General features: G+C 41.1%; 1 protein-coding gene across 2 annotated transcripts in view; it reads right to left on the reverse strand.

Annotated features, from left to right (window-relative positions):
- POF1B (POF1B actin binding protein) overlaps nt 1-17,611 on the reverse strand; it is a 23,589-nt gene extending 5,978 nt beyond the window's left edge. Inside the window, exons 1-8 of one of the 2 annotated variants that reach the window (XM_068957207.1) lie at nt 17,055-17,611; nt 10,630-10,668; nt 9,435-9,536; nt 7,241-7,456; nt 5,472-5,602; nt 4,410-4,437; nt 3,213-3,287; nt 379-471 (exon numbers count right to left, since the gene is read on the reverse strand). In XM_068957207.1, the coding sequence (XP_068813308.1) occupies nt 379-471; nt 3,213-3,287; nt 4,410-4,437; nt 5,472-5,602; nt 7,241-7,456; nt 9,435-9,536; nt 10,630-10,668; nt 17,055-17,495 (1,125 nt within the window). In that variant the 5' untranslated portion in view covers nt 17,496-17,611. The remainder of the gene's footprint in view (nt 1-378; nt 472-3,212; nt 3,288-4,409; nt 4,438-5,471; nt 5,603-7,240; nt 7,457-9,434; nt 9,537-10,629; nt 10,669-17,054) is intronic. The other variant, XM_068957208.1, reaches the window with a different exon arrangement.
- Between the last annotated feature and the right edge of the window lie 369 nt (nt 17,612-17,980).

The raw sequence follows: 17,980 nt of genomic DNA on the forward strand, positions 1-17,980 counted from the left end.
TAGTATATAAGCAGTTGGTGTATGCCTTGTCCATGTTAAAAGTAAAAACATTAAGTAATGAGGTAATCAAGTAGCGAAACATTAAGTAATGAGGTAATTCAAAATTCTAAATCTTAAGTTCACTGTTCAGGGTCTTTCCTTCCTTTGAAAGTGTGTCTTTGGTGTTTTTGGTTCTACAAATTAAAAACTTGAAATCCACTGCTACAGAAAAATCTTCTAACCTCATCCCACTGTACAAGTCATGCAAGGCTATTAATAAATTCACAGTTCATACTGAAGTATATTAAAGTTTTAAGTTTTAAACTTCATTGCAATGGACTTTCTTCGCTGACAGGTATCAACAAGGGAACTGTTGTTCCATGCTGAAGTGTGACTTACCCCCAAATCATCCTGTAAATGGCAAAGCTCTTCACGTAAATTTCTGAAAGTGGAAAGCACAAGCCTCAATGATTTATCTGATGTCACTCTCATCTAGGAGGAAAGAAAACAAATGAAAAATACGTATTCTTCTGATTTATTAGTGAGCTTCGTTTACAGTATGCTTAGCAATGTGTAAAAGAACAGAACTGCTGAAATAACTGAATAGCTGAAAATAACTTTTACTCCTAGAACCGCTGCCAAGTCATTGTAGAAACTGCAGACACTAAGAAAGACACATTTTCATGTGTTTCAGTTTGTTCTGCAAATAGCACAATTTTTGAACTATCGGGCCTTATAATACAGGATAGAACATTTTTAAAAAGGAAGGAGCTACAGAAGAAAGGAGAGCTGAATTTGTGCTCTAATGAAGGGAAAAATAAATGGGTCAATATTTCACAATCAGGTTTTCTGAGAGTTCACAGCTCTGTGAGTTATAGTGATTTAAAAAAGCAGCACCCTACCTGAGAAGCCACAGAGGAATGATTCATCATCTTTGAGATCTGTTAAACCAAGCTTTCAGCCCAGGGGCCAGAGCATTAAATAAAAATTATATATATATATATATATATATATATATATATATATATATATATAAAAATATAAAAAATGCATAACAGGCCTTTTTCCTTTCAAGGGAAAAAGTTCCCAATGATTAAAGGAATTACCTACATGAAAAAGAAAAGCGATAATGCACAGTAGACTAACCCTCTTTCCTTTTTTCTGTTAATACACTGTAAAAAGCTGTGTACTAACTCATGCTAGAACACAAACTAACTGTTGCATTTCATGATAAATTTCTCTTCTAATATTTGAGAGGGGAAAAAAACCACACACAGTAATTCTCAAACTTTTGACTAATCTAGAGAGGCTGAACATCCTATGCAAGAGATTTATTTTTTAATATCTAGATCAAAACGAAATCCTTGCCCTGTTTCTCTTCCTCCAGTACTTCTCTTAACATCATGCAAGAAATGTCTTGATCCCTCAAATGGAAGAAAGCTATTAAGATCTCTTTCAATACGGTGATTAACCCGTGTTACATCTGTTAGCCCTAGTGGTGCTATTATGAGACGGAGGGTTCAAACGACGTTTCTAGTGTAACTTGCCTGTTTTATTCGAATTAAAGTGGAATGAGAGTTTTGACTTACTTATAGTTTTGTTGTCTTTGTTGTGAATTATGCTATTGGGGCTGGATTAAAAGAAGGAATCAAGTCAGAATGGTTAAATTTAGAACGTAAAAATGTAAGTCCCCACTCAGCAACTGCTTAGTTCTAGAGATGGCTGAATTCTGTAGGTGTCGTGTACTTTCACAGTGAAAATCTCCATGCTCTTAGACTTGAGTGTCCGTGCCAACCCAGAACCCTCTTTGTCTGAAGGGCTTGACAGCTAGCTCAAAATCCTCCTCAGATTTAACAACATACCCCACAAAACGATCTCTTCAAGACACCTGCAGTAGCTGTGGTCTGTCTGAGAGCACACTTCATATGTATGCTGACAGAATCTGGCTCCACAAAAGAAGTTTATCTGCCTTTTTTTTTTTTTTTTTTAAAAACATAGGTGTGAGACTATAAAACCAGGTACGTGTTAGAAAACAGGAAATACAGGATTCAACTCTTCCACATAGAGGTCAACTGAACCTGCTTCTCTGGGACAGTGTTCTAACTTGAGGTCCTAAAATAATTTGGTCAGTGTCCTTGTCTATCCTAAAAGAACCACAGAATACTTCAGGTTGAAAGGGACCTCAGGAGGTCATCTTGTCTGACCTCTTGTGTAAAGCAGGCTTAGCTGTGAGGTCAGACCAGTCAGCTCAGGGCTTTGTTCACATAAATTTCAACCTATCCCCAGGAAGCGATTCTGCGCTGTAGCACTCAGGTAGGATCTAGCCCAGGGAGATAAGATTTAGACACATCTGCCTAAGCAGTGCAGGTTGTTTTAGATCCTCTTCTAACATACCTAAATCTCAAATGGTACACTGTTCTCGAGTCAACGCTGGCATTCATGCTACAGCGCTGTTTTTTTAATGGATTATCAAAGGTGAGTGCCAACTGCAAACAGCTACCTTAAAACACTTCACGTAGGTCAGTATTATTCTAAAAAACAAACGACAAAGAGTATTATAACGAACCGCCATTATCAGAACCTTGCATTCTTGCCCGATTACCTTTCAGCCACGTCTATGTGGCTGTTGCGTTGAATAAAAAAAATAGGTTGCGATGGCTAGGTAGCTAAAGAATGAGACGAGGAGAAAAACAAAATCCATTTATAAATGGAATCAAAACAGAAATGGTTGAGTTTTGTTACTGAATGTCATAAGCATGCACAGACATGAGCAACATGTTATACATGCTTAACCAGAATATTTGTGGAAGATGAGACATAGATTATAAACACCAGATGCAGTAGGTAACTGATAGCCAATTTAACATTCAATAAAACGCCTGCTGTTCACCTTTAACTTTTAAAGTAAAGTCTTAATATAAAGCACAAAATAAAAACAGAAAGACCAGCATTTTCATCTAATTATTTGTTAACAGTCAAGATTGTTTCCAGTGAAACTGCAAGAAAGCTGCAATAAAGCTCTGTTTAAAATACACAATCTTTGGAAGCAGCTGCCACAACATGTCACTTGAAGCCATCTGTATGATTTCAGACATGCTGCATTAGAATAAACGGAATAAGTAGAATATGGAGTAAAGCATGTTATGGACACATTCCTTAGTATGTGTAAGCCAGCTTCTACTGTTCCACGTTACTGTTCATTTCCATACATACCCTCCACCCCATTCACATACCTGGAGGAGATAACGAATCTGCTGCTTTGTTGCCTCAGACAGTCCTTTGGGAATTAAATCTTCAACATCTTCAATCTAAGCAAAGAAGGGAGAAAGCGGGGCCGGGGGGGGGGGGAGGGAGGGGGAATGATTATTTGCCTTTGACATCTTCATTAAGAATGTTGCCTGGTAGATCATAATGTCTTTTCCTTAACTACATCTCTTTACTGTGAGAAAGACATTTAGTACTAGGCAAAATACAATGAAAATAGATCAAAGTGTATCCAGAAGACGTGCAATCCTATATATGTGTGGCATTAAAAAACAGATGAAGTGATAACGTCAAGTATATTTTCATTAGATGGATATTTGAATCATTAAGTTTAACTTTTATTGTAAAAGCAGTGTTCGAAACGATCCTCTCTCAGAAACAGCAGTTAACACTAAAACAGAACTCCAAGGAGTTTGTGATACAATCACATCTCACGTTTCTAAGTAACACGCTGTCAGTAAACAAACCGTGACCAACGTGCCACAAGAGATACTGCCAGTGATTAACTGGCATTGCATCATGTCATTTAATCCTGAGCAAATATTTCTGTCATACACATGATGCCTTTAAAAATAATAAATGTGTTGATGATATGATATGGGGATGTGATGTTACAATGACACGGTACTGCCAGATTCTCAAAAATGAATCCAGCATAGCTGGAGCTTTTGGTAAACGTAGCAAGTCTGCTTTCTCAACTTAAGTTCTTCTTTCTGTGAGAGGCAATATTCGCCACTTCTAATGCATAGCAGTACATGTTGCTAAACAGCTTCTCTATTGGCAAGAGAGTGAAAGATCCTTTACAAGAAATGCATACTGTATACATTTGTAGCTCTGCAAGTCCGTTTTACAATGAAACCATAATTGGCACAAGAGGAAAGACTTTCAAAATTGTACTCTGATAAGGTATTGGAATAATGCAAATTATATTAAAGTTCACTTGTTGTTGCAAATATACGCCTATCAGTCGGTTTCAGAATCTTAACGTTATTAGCAATCAGGAATCATTAACTAACACAGACTGTCATCTTTATACTAAACAGACTGGACCACATCCTTCAGTTCCACTGGACTGGACTTAATTTGCTTCAAAACTGAAGATCCACACAATTCTTACTAACACGAAATGTTAGAAAACAGCTTGTAAGAGCATGCCTGCTGCTTACCTGACTGGTAAGTTCAATGTCATGGTTCCTATAAGACAAAATCCAAGGGACCAATTAACAGAACGCTTCTTGGTAACTGGGAAATTGTGACCACATTCACAACCATAAAAAGACCATCTTTTAAGGTACTAACAGAGCTCTTTATACTCCTTTTAAGGTGACAGGTAAATATGAGTTGTTAAACAGTAGTCCATACGGAGATATCTGAGTAGACTGGAATACTAACAGAAGTGTAGTTAGCACAGTGCTTCCCTTAGACTACCTCTATTTCGTTGGGCAGTTATCCCAATTATGTTAGGTCAACCCAGTTACATTCAGAACTGGCTTGGGTAACGGCTTTGCCCAAAACAGCGCTGCAATACATTGACACGCCTGAACTGTTTAGGAGTGTCAGGATTCTTCTTGATGTTTAAATTCCTCTTTTTACATGCTATGCCAATTTCTTTTTCAGACCCCTTTTGCTTATTTCAATGGAGTACCACCAAACGAGAGCAGGTGAGAGGTGGGGAAAGGAATGAAATAACGGTAATTGTGAGAGAAGGGTAAGAAGACCTGTAAAGACTCAGAGATTACTAACTTTTGAGAGTGCATTTCTTTTCAAAATCAAATAATCTATAGGCCCCTGCAGAAGACATACTTGACATTAATTTGCCTGTAGATAGCGCACATCATGCTATATACCATGACCATCTTTTAATCCACGATGTAACAGTTGTTTCATTCTTCAGGACTAGTAATAGGATTGCATCATTAAATATATCTTAACAGTATGCTCTAAGCATATTTAAGTTTGTTCTATCTACTATTTTAATAGCCAGGGAATAAATAATTTTTATTGCGTATTAGTCTACACAATTTGAAAGAGCACTGAATTCAGTTAATTTATTTGGCCTACAGCCTTGCTTTATATCCGCAGGTACTCAGTAAGTTATATTACTGTAAAATACACTTCCAATTCTATTTCTCCGAAAAAATCAACTTACAAACAGTATTGAGCTCTCAACTGCGCATTCCTAGGATTTGTGGAATACCAAAATGATAGAACAGATATAACGACAATACCTTCCTCCTATCTTTTCCACATGCTGTAGTAAACAACTGTACAAGTCATTGGTCTTGCGGTTCAGTTCAGCAAGCAGCTCACCAAAGTAGCGGCAGTCCAGCTGGTCATTATTTTCCTGAGGGCAACTCACCTAACAGAAGATGCACAAGACACGCACACAAGAACACCATAGTTGAGTTCCCTTCTTCAGGATGAAAGCTGAACGCTACGATCATGATGGATTTGTTTGCTGTTATTAATTTGCAATTTATTTACACTACTCTTTTCCTAGGTTTTGCATCTTCCACGTCTTCTGTTTTTCAATACATAAATGACTTATTTTACAGCAACAAGAATAGGCCAAGGAGTATCTCCTCCTACAGCAGTGACATCATCATTACTCTAACATAGAAAATGTGAAGAATTGGCAAATCTTTCATTAATATACACGCTTCCACACCTATAGTGGATAACCCCTATGAACAGCACCCAGATGCACCTCAAGTAGGTGCAAGATTCCCCACTGCAAAAATTGTATTTGTATTCTCACTGCTTTTGCTTACATTCATGCATTGGAGTATATCCGATGGCTGAGTTGAGAAGTTCCTGGATTCCTTCCCAGGGTCAATTTCAGAAGCGTTTACAGAAAGGCACTGATTTACAAGTCCAACAAGACCTTAAAGCACCTCCAATTTAAGTTAAAATGTTTATGTATGCAAACAATGAAAGAATTTAAACTAGCCCAAACTGAGTTTACCTGAGTTAGTTTACTGTAGTGTTTGGCTATGGGAAATACCACACAGGTCTAACGCTAACGTCACTAAAGTATGCTTGTCTTGCCATCTGTATAATGAATAGACGCACAGAAAGGGACTACTACATTTCCCCTTCCCCCTGACAAAAAATAGTAGTATGCACGTGTAGTGAGCCTCTGGCAACCCTTAGAAACTTCAGAAGGTGGAACCCACTGGAGGAAGCTAATGAACGGGTAAAATGAAGAGTGAAAGAAGCTAGTTTTGTACTTCCAGTGAATCTATGTCAAATACACCTACATCAAATTGCAATATATTTCAAATCCTCATTGATCAGTTTAGATAGAGAGCAATTCTGAATTTTATGCCTGTCCAGCTTATACGGTAATTGTAACTTTTTCCAGAACTAAAGGCATAATTCTTTTATTGTTCATTCCTAGGGTTTGAAAGGCACAAACTTTAAAATCAAGTTCAAAAATTAAATGGCTCAAAAGCTGTAAGCGTAAAGTTCACATCATTTTACTCCGCCTCTACGCCTGCAAAGATGCAAAGGTTCACAGGAAAAGGCTCCTCAGAAAATACACCTATTTCATATCTGGATTTAAAAAATTACCTATCTAACAAGTGTCTGTGTATTAGACATGAATTTTATATATTTTGCTCTTATCTTACAGTAAGCTATATGATCAAAAGAAACAAAACCATGTTAAGTTCTTTGTTTTAAGCTAAGAATCATGTCCATCTGAGTCCTCTGAAATCTATAAGCCTGATTAGACAACATCATAGTACCCTTCCTAGGCAAAACTTAGGCAGTTCTAGACGGCATTTAGAGTCTCTGCATGCAAAGAAGTTACTTGCAACAGATGCACAAACTTTGCTGTTTACTTACAGTGGGTACTTAATTACCTTGCTATGATTTTAAGCAAAACTGTTGTGGTCAGGGATGAATAATTTTATCCACCTGTAAAGTTTTGTGCTTTCCATAAAAAAAACAAAAATACAGGTGAATAGTAAAGCATTCAGCAAGTGATTCTTACCGGTTCACATGTCTGAACTGTTACCCTCCTCACTGTATTTCCTCTGCAGTCATCGCTCACAGAGACTGGGATTATTTCACAAGGGCTACCAGTCTGTGTTTGTTGGCACTGATGAGTGACCTGGGACTGTTCAGACTGCTGGCAGGGCTGGATAACATGACATTGATCTGATTGCTGGGGAATTTGATATTGGTGTGAAAATTGATATTGCTTCTCCTATAAACAAGAAATATTACTTTTTAAGCCACAGAACACACCTTAACGAGATGGAAGCATAGCATGAATACATAAATGAGTAAAACGTCTTTTGGCATGGAAAGACTGATGACAGTTTCAGGTATTTCAATAATCCGAATAAATTTTTGTTTCCTATTTAAACATGAGTTTGCCTCATACTTTTACAGTTGTAATTCATCAACTCCTCACATTTTGGTAGCTGGAAATAAGAGGTGCAGTAAGATGCATTTTTTTCTGATTTTACTTACGCGTTGTGTTTCATTATGTTGTTCCTCTTAACATATCCACTCAGGAAATGGGCACCTCCATTAAAACACATGTATATCCTGTTTCATTAAGTAGCTTAGAGACTGAAAAAAGCTAGTTGCTCTGTTTGAACTATTTAGTGGGTTTTTGTTATTTCAGTTAGAAGAACATTTAGTACAGGAAACGGCTCAAGATATTGCTCCGTAAACACTTTCAGTAAGTCCATTTTCAGAGTGTGCAATATATACAGGACATAGGCATCTTGTTTTTTCCAATCCAAGAAAAATGCTATTTCCAAAAAAAGACCACCAAACCCTAAGACAATAAACTAGAAACTAGTGTAGCCTCCAGTCAAAACACTGAAGGTTACTGATTTCAGCAGAATTTAATGGTTTCTTGGAGTCACAGCCTTTACATTTTTTTCCTCAAAAAATATATTCTTTATATTCTACGTAGAATTTGCATATACATGCAAATCTTAGGCTTTAGGTAATTTTGACTTGAATTTAAAATGCAGCTACATTAAAAAGGTTGAACTAACATCTCATTCTGCCAAAGACCAAAGTCAGAGCACAGAAACTACATCAAGATTAGTAAGTGACACAGGAAGAGTAGAGTGAGGACCTGGTGTCCACAACATTCTACATATTTTGGGAGGTTTTACTTCAGAGTAGCTATAGTTTGGTCTCAAAGGACTGAACACCCATTAACAGTTGGGGTGCAGTGGGTGGACTCCTGCAACAATTTTTTGTTTTCGTTGCATCTGAAAGGAAACTAGTTTGTGTGATCCATGACCACTGTGCAAAGTAAACCAAAGAGCAGTATGTAGTCGGTGACTAGGAAATTTCCTGCAAAACTGCATTCATGATTTGACTTAAAATGCTTATCTAAATGCACCCTAGATGACCAAAAAAAAAAAAAAAAAAAAATCAGAAATAGGGCTGGATTCCACACTTTCTTTGGTTTTATTTTTAAACTGAAGTTTTTGTGCAATTCTGGATTTTAGTTTTCCCACTGAATGAAAGCAATTGATAAAGTAGATGTGACACCCATTCTTGAAAGCGGAAAGGGAGAAAACGTGAGGTAAACATGATTAGTACTCTCTTCCTTCTTCCCACAGATAGTTCTACAAAGAAAATAATTTAAAAGGAGATTAGATATATCAGTCTGAAAGATCCTCCATTTCAGAAACATTTCTCTTGAAAATAACAGTATTTCAGAACAATAGAAAAGGGGGGGGAAATGACAATTTTGCTGTTGACAAAACACCAAATCTGAGGTGAAATTTCAGATAGCTGCACCAAAAAATAATTTTTCAAGAAAGACTGAAAGTCAAAGTTAAAATTAGTCTTTACAATCCAATTTTATAAAACTCGATATAGGTTATTCTGCTGTGGAGCTACTGCAAGAAGTTAATGCGCAGTCAGTATTCAGATGAAGAGTTCCATAACCATGTTCAAGCTGAGAGTGTCAGAGATTCAACAGCAGCTTTCTTTATTAGTTTGAAATAAGAAAGCCTTAATAAAAACGTAGCACATGTTCCAAATTCTGCTGTCATCACACAGAGAAATTGTTTCATTTACTTCAAGAACGTTTCTTATACCTGGACAACGCAATTCTCAAGTTGGCACTGGTTCCCAAAAGAAACAGGAACGTTTCTGCTACTGTCTCCATTTTCTTTTGCAATAGATAATAAACAGAAACAACTTACTTGGTGGGGGTTTAATAGCTCATATTTTCTTATTGTTTTTTCATAGATGACGTTATTTCCAGGATAAAAATTCCCTCCTCTAAAAAACGGGGATAATGGCTCCTGTAAAACATATTAATAAAAAACATTCACATATTTTGTCAAACAGCCAGTTCAGGGTTAGTAGCATTTTGACAAAAATGACTGGCGCTTTCCTGTAGTTTGAAGACACATGCACTTAAAATTCCGTAAATATCCTCTATTTTTATAATCCTAAGTTCTTTGAGATACACTGTTCCTATATGCACATTTGAGTGGGTGTGTGTTTTATAGTCTCGAACTCAGATTTTTCTGCAACATCCATACAACACGCACATACATACTGCCTCTCACCTTTACACCATGGTGAAAAAATAATCAATTACACTGTTTTTTCCTCACAGAATCCTGCCAGACTCCGAAGAAAATGAGCAGGCTACATAACATAAGGTGGATGGTACGCCACGGTAACTGGAGTTCATCAAGCTACAAAACTTGCTCATTTTCGTCATTCACCCATGTAGCACTAAGAGACCAGTGACCAATTCAGGCAGACATGCTGGGCTGTAAGACATCAGTGGTTAAAGCACTGTTTTGCCAAAGGCACTGTCAGGTGGCTTCTGAAACTGCTTAGTGTCTCATAAACGCAAAGGTGAGAACTCCAGTAGGCTTCCGGTACAGCTGCATTTTTAAGCAGCGCTGTTCCCTGAGGCCAGGTAGAAAGACTGCCTGGTAGACTCCTTACAGCCTGTTTCTGCAGGATAATTTTAAGCATTCTACTTGACGACCTTTACCCAAGATATCCAGATGCCCAGTGTATAAACCTCCAATTCCACTGAGGAGTCTATCACAAAAGAATCAGCTAAAAAGCCAAAGATTTTCCAAATAGCTTTTAACGAAATTTTAAAAAATTCCTGTCACTCTACAGATTTTTTTGTATCAGTCTGCTCCACTTGGAAACAAAGCGACTGTGCTCCCATTTAGAGAACAGTTGAAACAAACAGGGTAGAAACAGCTAGAAATTCATCTCTGCTACTAATGTTATTGAAGCATATTAATATAGACCTAACCACTGAGAGTGGGAAGCCTAATTGTGTAGCAATTCTGTAGTATTTTCAATTCCTAGTTATTTGATCTCAGAATCAGAATTATGGCCAGAACTAAACAGTTTCCATACCTGTTCAGGATTCTCTATAATAATCCTCCGAACAGTGCCCTGTAAGGAAGAAAATAAGTAAAGATTCAGTGATTACTGCAGTCTGAGCTCCAAAACCTTTTATGCTCACAGCTCAGGCTTACATAGATTCTCAAATTTATCTGAAGCAGCTGTAAACATATTGAGGACCACTGGCCTTTATCAGCTAGAAATGTTTTCAAGCCATGGCCTTTCCATCCAAAAGGAAATAAACCACACGGAATCTGGAAGCAGAGAGTCTGGATTCTCAGTTTTAAGAGTGTTTTTTCTCAGTCACCTATCTGTAGAGCTGCGGGAATTAGTCCTTATTTTCCGTAAGTGCCAGAAGACTGTAATACAAATCAGAGTGAACACACTGGACTAGATCTTCAGTGATGGCAAGCCTCTATACCACAGAACACTGTCTCTTCCTTATAGTTTTTTATGTTACATACTAAGGTCAGCTAGTATAAACTGCTGTACGCTGTTTCACCAGTGCTTTGTTTTTCTGATGAAAAAAGAGAAGAAAATCTGTAGAATGAAATGAATGGTACACAGGAACTACCAAACAAGCCAAATTAGACTACTATTCAGGGTAGTAGCTCTTGAATGACACAAAATGCACATTTTTTAAATTACAGAAATCCACAAATGACATCATTTTTGTTCATTTTCAAAAACAAATGTTTCTTTCATTTTTTTTTCCTAGCATTCACAGAATCACAGAACGGTTGAGGTTGGAAGGGACCTTTGGCGATCTAGTCCAACCCCCCTGCTCAAGCAGGGTCACCTACAGCAGGCTGCCCAGGACCGTGCTCAGACAGCTTTTGAAGGAAGGAGACTCCACAACTTCTCTGGGCAACCTGTGCCAGTGTTGTCACCCTCACAGTAAGGAAGTTTTTCCTCATCTTCAGATGAAACTGCCTATGTTTCAGTTTGTGCTCGTTGCCTCTTGTCCTGTCACTGGGCACCACTGAGAAGAGTCTCGCCTCATCCTTTTGACACCTTCCCTTCAGATATTTACACAAGTATGTAGGTATATATACTTGTATGTTTATATACTTGTGTGCGTGTGTGTATATACACCTATGTGTGTATACACACACACACACACATATATATAGCATTGCCTACAAACAAAAGGCACCTTCCATATTGTGGACAAACAACAATTTATACATGTTACTTGAAATCTCCATGTCCGGTTCTTTACCTAAGCAAGCAAAATTTTCATTGCATCTAATCTAAGGATTGGGCAACTTGTTAGTTAACTGCACAACAGCATACTATTTATTCCTCCTCACCTTTCAACGTTCATAACAAACCATTTCTTCCCCTAACCCGTTGGCAGCGCTTGGAAAATTTATATTGCTGATGTTAAGTCTTGGAAATATTCTTAACGGGGTAAGAGCAAAACTTCAAGGTAGGTCAAATTCCCAGTTTGGAAGTGTTGCATAAGTTTAGGAAGCCTGAAGCAGTTTTCCAAATCTCCCAAGAGTGAAACATAACAGCACCAGGAAAAAGAAATCAAAGTAGGAAAAAAAACCTTTTTAGCATCTATCATAATAATTAAGAAATCTCAAAATTTTAACTGCTGTGGAAAACTTAGCTGATTATTCCTCCTCCCACACTCCATTTACTTGAGTTAGATCCTTCAAGGCTCAGTCAAGAGAGTAATCCTACTGAAGTCAACAGAACTCTCTGTATCAGGACATAGCCCTGTAAAGAGGAAACATTTAGGTCTATAACATATGGCCCAACAATTCGAACGAAAAACGAGACTATTTAAAAATTAATGCACATTGATATTTTCTTCACACAAGTAATACAGCAGGCATCTCTCTGACTCAATACTCCCTTAGATCTACGCAAGAGAGTTCAGAATTTCTGTCTTGTGGCTAGCACAACCGAGTCTTTGGCCAGGACTGGAGCACTCGAGTGCTACGATAATGCAAGTGACATGAAAGAGAGAGATTTTTATTCAGAGGTGAATACTGTCGTATGCAATATATACAAGATTCAAAGACACATTTGTAATTTACTGAAAAGTTGTACAAACCCGCCTGAACTAAATCTCACTGCCACAGAGGCTTGGAATATGTAACTCAGGCTATCTAGGTTAGGGAGGATAACTTGAAAAATTATTTTAGCGAGGTACTTATGTATTCTCAGAGGAATACAGTCAGAACTCAGAAAACCACAAAATTTAAGTTGAAATGCACTTTTTATAATATTCAAAATGGCCTAAATCATACGCAGTGTAATACAGAGAGCCTAAGAATGTTTTGTTCACAGAGAATTATGCTTATTTTTAAGATACACAAACTCTTTTTTCAAGCGACTTTGACGCAGATATACTTCCACTGCTTCAGTGAAACACAGATTTGCCTGCCATCCTTCCCATACCAGCCAAACAGGCCAAACTTGCACGGGCCTGGGAGATAATCCAGAGGCCAGAAATTCTGTAACTCTAAGCCTACCTGAACTACCCAAGCGCAGTTCTTTGTTTTGCACAGCTAGTGAACGTGTCTTTCCAAGGCCTCCGCACCCAATAGCTATTCCCTTGGCAGTATGAGCATGCTAAAAGAGGCACACTGGAAGGGGATACAACCCCAGCTTAACTACAAATTCTTCCATCATTCCCAAGCGAGAATCATCTCTCAGGCTTTCCTCTTTTACTCCTTAATATTTTCCTACAATGCTTTGGGGACGGAACATTTTCTAACTAGGAGAAGGAAGAGGGGGTGGCTGTCCACTACTGCTGTGGATTTCAGTTGCATGCGACTGGGTTTGGGATTAACGGCAATGCAACCAGGAGTAGTGGTTTGGGGTCCCAAGCCACTACCATCTATAGGGATAGCTTTAAAAGGTCCTGTGCCGATGCTTTCACAATGATTTGTGCTTGTTTTTAAGAAACAATCAGCTCTCCCTAAGGGTAAAATTTTAAAATAACTATGTGATAGATTTATTCAGTAACTGCCTGGGCATTTTAGGAAAAGCAAATCAATACAAAAAATTTTATGCAGTAATTTCCCCTTAGCTTCAGACAAACTGGTAACTGAGGTGAGAATTTCATTTATGTAAGTCAAAAGCTTATATGCACAAAACATCGTCTGGTTAATTACAAGCAATCCGGTCATCTAGTCAGAATTTATGAATTACATTTGGGAGCTGAAATAGGCAGGCCATATCTGGGGGCTTTCTGTGTCAATATAATACAAGCAAATTTTACCAATTGGTTAATGATTTGGTTATTGTTACATCAGATTCAGAACGGTAGTTGAGAGCACTCAGCACTTCACAGAATCAAGACATGAAAAAAAAAACCTTACTCACAAAAATTCTCACATGAATAGTCAACTCATATAACGACTTTCAGGATTTTGCATTCTACACTGATGACAGACATCTTGTGTGTGTCATTTCATGTATTATCTATCTTGTCATGACCATGATTAGAATGTTAATATCTATATGTCATATTGGAAGAGAATTTATTCTAACCAAGCAATGAAACAAAGCTTTGGGGGTCATCTCTCTCTTGGTATTTTTTTCCAGTCAGTTCAAGTAGAGGAGTGTAAAATCTGAGTTGAGTTTGCTATTTAATGAAGCTACTGGAATCATTCCAGGTGAAGCCTTCCAGAGCTGGGAGTAGCATTTCTGTAATGTAGCATCATTTGGTTAGACAAAGAAAACAATGCTGAACACACTGTGACCAGAAAAATACAATCCCGCATACCGTATGTATATGCCATTTTCAAGTTTTCCTTCCCTCTATTCTATTATTAATAAACATAAACATAATGGAAGATACCAACCACGTGACTAAATAACACAACAGGGCACCAACAATAACGTAGATGTTCGTTATTATTACGCTACTAAAGCTCTGCAAAAGAAAATTAAATAGCGCTCAAAGCAAGCTCTTTGGTTTATCAACAGTAGAAAGCTCAAACCACAGGCTACCATTAATAAAAAATTCTGGTATTAAGTCAAAACGTCTATGCGAGTTAGATACTGTTATGTTATTCAGTTTACGCAGATATAAATGATCTGCTGAAAGGGCAACAGAATCAAAGAGAGCGCTAGCCAATTCTTTGGAAAGCTTTATATGAAGTAATTGATGCCCGCTCTCCCGAATGCTCCTTATGCCATTCTTCTCAGCACTTCTTTCTGACAACTCGCATTCAGCACAAGCTATGTCACTTCTGTCTACTCCCAGCTGACCTCCCTATTTGTTACCATTTTCATCTTGAATAACTGCCTAATTAATCTTTATGAAGCACCTGCCCTCTCCATCGCAAAAACTGCAACCCACACAAAGCCTGATTTGGACTACACCCTGTTTTGTCTTTAAAAGTCTCATCCAGCAAAACACTTCCGCAAGAAACTGTTTTTCATCAGCAGGACTTTCATGGACTCAGTGACTAAACAGATGTTGAAAATTAAACATATTTAGTAGGGCAGAGACAGCGTAAGAGACTATAATCACACTGTTCATTTACTCATCTGAGTAAAGGAAGCTCAGGACTGCAATATTTATTCTAATGAATATTTAATTAATTGAACGCAATTCAGACTATCATCTAGCCCAGCAAGCAGATTGTTTATCTGGGAGGTTACAGACCAGTATTTATGCTCCTACCTCACACCTGCCAAAAGGTGGATTGTTTAACAACAGCTTCAACGCAGTGGGGATGAGAGTCTTATCACGTTCAAAATCATAAAGCTGTTAGTGAAGTGCCTCACTTTCCAGAATTTACAGAAACCATACTGCTGAAGGCAGCCATTACAGTGTGCAAACGTGGCTTTAAGAGACAATAAGATTTTGTATTTATCTTAATTTCCTGTTCTGTTTCATAGTTAAGTATTTTTATACCACAGCAAAGAAAGCTAAATAAGAGTTGAAGTTTAAACAAACATACATTCCCATATTGAGCAGGGCATCCCAATCCTGCTTCTATTAATAACAGTCAGAGAAAAACCTGATACACAAATTCTGAACTCCTTTCCTGTTTTTATAGTCCAAGCTATTCCTAAGTCATTAATTTCTAGTTTTCCATTTCTAAGTTTTAGCTAAGATATTAATCGTTTACGTTAAACTATATTAAATACCATTGATAACCTTCAGGCCCTTCCCTGTAAACACACACAGCAGCAAACCTGCTAAACCACATTGCGAACTTTTAAACCAACGCTAAATGAAGATTCTCTAATACTTCTGTAACTGCTTAACTTCATGCAGGCTATTAGTTAGCATCACTGATTTACAGAGAATTACTAAGCAGACATGCCTTTATATTACATTTGATAGCACTTTTGTATTTAGCAGCGCCAAGTAAGCAGGGAAGTATTTTTGTGTACATCGTATTAATGGAAATGGGAGCGAAACAGAAACCAGAAGTGCAAGGTCTAGAATCAGGGTAGAATTTTACACTTCTGTTGACAAAACGGGCAAAATGTTGCAACAGACTACGGTATTTACAGCTTTAAGTTAAAAAATGTAAATTAGAAATGCCAAAAAAGGAAACAAGGACTGGATCTATCCGGTCAGAATAACAAGAGGAACTTAAATACAAAATCCCTTTTAAGAGTTCTAGATTGAAGTGGGTTACTGTGATGTAAAGCTTTTCGTACACGAACATTATTTATTTCACTAGCAGCCTTGCTCAAAGATGGCATCTCTCCTGCTCTTATCTTTCATGCAGTCCGCACGTAGCCGCCACAATTCAAAACACGCTACGCGGAGGAGGCGAGGCAAGCCGACGGGTCGCCTCGGGGACGGCAGCACGTCGTCAGCAGCTTTCCGCGGTCCGCCCATCTCCCTTCCTTCAACAAACCCTCCTCCCTCTTAAGGGCTCCCTGGGCAGCCGGTACTCCGTTCAGCCCGGGCTGTACTGCACACGCTGTTCAGCGAGGAGTCCCTGTTCGGGCCGCGGCCGCCTCCCGGCACGCGGGGAGCAGCCGTTGCGGGCTGCCCCGCCCCGCGGCCGTCAGCCGCCCCCGGACCGCCTACCTTCTGAGGCGAAACGGTTGCGTGCTTCATAGCAGGGCGTTTTGATTGAAGGTCAAAGTATTTTTCAAGACCATGAAGACCCAGTGCGCGCGTGTGAGCCGCCGGGCCGGGCCCGCGGCCGTGGGGCAGACGGCACCGGGGGGTCCCCCGAGGGGAAGCCGGTGCGGATCCTCCCTTGTCGGGGGCGACGGCCCGTCACGACACCCCGGAGCCCCCCGCCCCGCTGTGCCCGCCGGAACGAGGCCGCGCGTGTCTCACGCCCCGGGGCGGCCTTTGCGCCCGCTCGCCTCGACGCCGCGGCAGCCCGGCCGCCCCAGGCCGCACGAAGGAGGCCGGGGAAGCGCGAGCGGCCGGGAACGGCGCCCCGAGGGCGAGGGGGCAGGCGGGGAGGTGCGGCGGCGCCGCCCCCTACCTGTTGCGGCGGGTCGCAGCCGGAGATAACTTGCTGGTAGCCGTGGGAGCTCTCCAGCGGCGAGCCCGCGCGGGAGGAGCAGGAGGTGCTCACCCGCCGGCACCCGGGGCCGTAGGTCCTCACCCGGTCGTACGCCACATTGCTTTCCTGGTGCTGGTGGGACGCCGGCTCGAAGCACGGCAGGGGCCGGGGCAGCGGCTCGGGGCACGGCGGCGGCTCGGGGCACGGCAGGGGCCGGGGCAGCGGCTCCGGGCACGGCGGCGGCTCGGGGCACGGCAGGGGCCGGGGCGGCGGCGGCTCGGGGCCGCAGGCGGGCCGCCGGGTGGCGGGGAGCGTGTTGTAGTGCTGCTGGCGCCGGTAGTAGTGGTGGTGGTGGTGCTGCTGCTGCTGCAGGTGCGGCGGCAGCGCGACGGGCTGCAGCTGCTGCTGCCCCCCGTACATGCCGATGCCGGCCGCAGGCAGCCCCCCGCGGCGGCGGCTGGGGCGCGCTGCGCCGAGCGCCCGGACCTGCGGCTCCCCGGCGGAGCGGAGCAGCGCAGCAAATGCGCAAAGGCGGCGGGGCAGGGCGGCGATTAGTACCTGCGGGGGAGCCGCGCCTAGGGCAGGACACACCTTCGAGTGGCAGAGCCTCGCGGCCGCCTCCCCCTCTCCGGGCAGGTGGCCAGCGGGAAGCAGGGCCGAGGAGCCCTGCCGGCGCGCCGCGGCCCGCGCCAGCCCGCTGCCAGGCGGCCGGGAGCGGGGCGGTCGGGCCGGGGCCGCCGGCCGCGCTTCCCGCCTGCTCGGGGGGCGCAACATGGCGGGACAAGATGGCGGCGGCCGCGGTTGTGTGGGCCGCGGGCCGCCGTCAGGCCGTGATGGGCCTTCCTGCGGGGCAGGGGCGAGCCCGCTCCCCCCGGCCGGCCAGCCCTCTGCCTTCCAGCGCTTGC

The sequence above is a fragment of the Struthio camelus genome, chromosome 11 (assembly GCF_040807025.1).
Source record: "Struthio camelus isolate bStrCam1 chromosome 11, bStrCam1.hap1, whole genome shotgun sequence".
NCBI classification, from domain to species: Eukaryota; Metazoa; Chordata; class Aves; order Struthioniformes; family Struthionidae; genus Struthio; species Struthio camelus.